This window comes from Otolemur garnettii, unplaced genomic scaffold (genome assembly GCF_000181295.1).
Source record: "Otolemur garnettii isolate 467f Iridium unplaced genomic scaffold, OtoGar3 scaffold00674, whole genome shotgun sequence".
Taxonomy (NCBI): domain Eukaryota; kingdom Metazoa; phylum Chordata; class Mammalia; order Primates; family Galagidae; genus Otolemur; species Otolemur garnettii.
In genome coordinates, this window is record NW_003853069.1 from 1829 (window position 1) to 3644 (window position 1816).

The 1816-nt window shown below is 50.7% G+C and overlaps 1 protein-coding gene across 1 annotated transcript in view; it reads right to left on the reverse strand.

Annotated features, from left to right (window-relative positions):
* Positions 1-1603, reverse strand: part of LOC100945243 (napsin-A-like) — a gene marked incomplete at its 3' end in the record, with an annotated part of 3375 nt that extends 1772 nt beyond the window's left edge. The window contains exons 1-2 of the mRNA XM_003803777.2: positions 1494-1603; positions 1198-1249 (exon numbers count right to left, since the gene is read on the reverse strand). Of these exons, the coding sequence (XP_003803825.2) occupies positions 1198-1249; positions 1494-1603 (162 nt within the window). The remainder of the gene's footprint in view (positions 1-1197; positions 1250-1493) is intronic.
* Between the last annotated feature and the right edge of the window lie 213 nt (positions 1604-1816).

The following is a 1816-nucleotide window of genomic DNA, read 5'->3' on the forward strand; positions in this document are numbered from 1 at the left end:
CTATGGTCCCAGCTACTTGGGAGGTGGAGGCAGGAGACTCGCTTGAGCCCAGGAGTTGGAGGTTGCTGTGAGCTGTAATGTCACGGCACTCTACCCAGGGGGACAGCTTGAGGCTCTGTCTCAAAAAATATATATATATAAATAAAATAAAATAAATAAGTAAATAGGTCTGGGATGGGGCCTAGGAATTTGCATTTCTAGCAAGGTCTCAGGTCATGCTGATACTGTTGGCCTTGAGACAAGGGTCTGAGACTCACTGCTGTTTGCATTAACTTGGAAAATGTCCATGATTTAGTAAATTAAAAAGCCAGGCTAATAAACATCATGTGCAGTAATATTTTTGTACCTGCCTTTAGTCACTCCTTAGAGTGCTGCCCCCTCACTCACACCTTTGCCTCCTCCCCCATGACTCAGTCTTTGACAGGCATAAGAATGTGAAGTGGGGAAAACACTTCCTGGAAGACTACACCCCTCCCCCCATGGAGAGTTCTAGTAGGTGAAGGAGAGAGAGGAGAGGAAGGGAGAGACTGGGGGAGTAAAAGTGGGGTGTCTTACTTTGTTGCCCTGGGTAGATTGCCATGGTGTCATAGTTCACAGCAACCTCAAACTCTGAGGCTTAAGCGTTCCTCCTGTCTCAGCCTCCCAAGTATCTGGGAGAACAGGTGCCCAGCACAACACCTGGCTAGTTTTTCTATTTTTAGTAGAGAAGGGGGCTCACTTTTTTTTTGAGACAGAGCCTCAAGCTGTCCCCCTGGGTAGAGTGCCATGGCATCACACAACCTCCAACTCCTAGGCTCAAGTGAGTCTCCTGCCTCCACCTCCCAAGTAGCTGGGACTCGCCACAACGCCCGGCTATTTTTTGGTTGCAGCCGTCATTGTTGTTTGGCGGCCCGGGCTGGATTAGAACCCGCCAGCTCAGGTGTATGTGGCTGGCGCCTTAGCCGCTTGAGCCACAGGCACCGAGCTGGGGCTCACTCTTGATCAGGCTGGTCTTGAACTCTTGAGCTCAAGCAATCCACCTGCCTCGGCCTCCCAGAGTGCTAGGATTATAGAAGTGTGCTACCATGCCTGGCTTGAAGCTTCACTTCTTGAGGCCTAAACAGTTTGGATTATATGAATCCGGGGAGTCTTAGTTTAAATGTCATGGATCTGGGTCTCCAAGATGGGGGGGGATCACTTGTTTAGAGATCCCAGTACTAGGTCATCAGAGCTCAGAGAGGGATCTTCAGGAGCCTCCCAAAAACATGTCCTGAGAGGAAGAGAAAAGGACCACAAGTAAGTGTCTGGGCATTGGAGGATCTTGGAGTTGAAAGGGCTCTGGCTTTAGACATGCTGGAGTGGAGCCCACAGGAGTGACAGCCCAATTTAGAGATCTTGGAACCCAAGTAAAAGGAGTCACAGATCATGGGTGCCCAGTTTGGGAGCCCCAGACTTAAAGGGCAAGAGGTGGATAACGCGTCCCAGGTTGGGGGTGGTAGATGGCATCACCATACCGAATCAGTGTGGCTCCATTGGGCTCCACATCCAGCAGCGTCAGCAGAAGCAGCAACAGCAGCAGCAGTGGTGGCGACATCTCTGGGCACCCGGATGTGGACCCAGGCATGCTGGGGCCTCATTTTCTTTCCCTTAGACTCCACCCTGTTTACAACCCACCCCCAGGTTTCAGAGGTGACCAGGATATGAACTCTCTCAGCAGGTGACACAGAAGACAAGGATGTTTTTGAAAATTTGTGCAGAGTATTTTTGTAGGGTTGTCAGGGATAGGCTCAGGTCAGCCTGCTGCTCCTCACTCCCAATTTTAGTGGTGGTAGCAGTG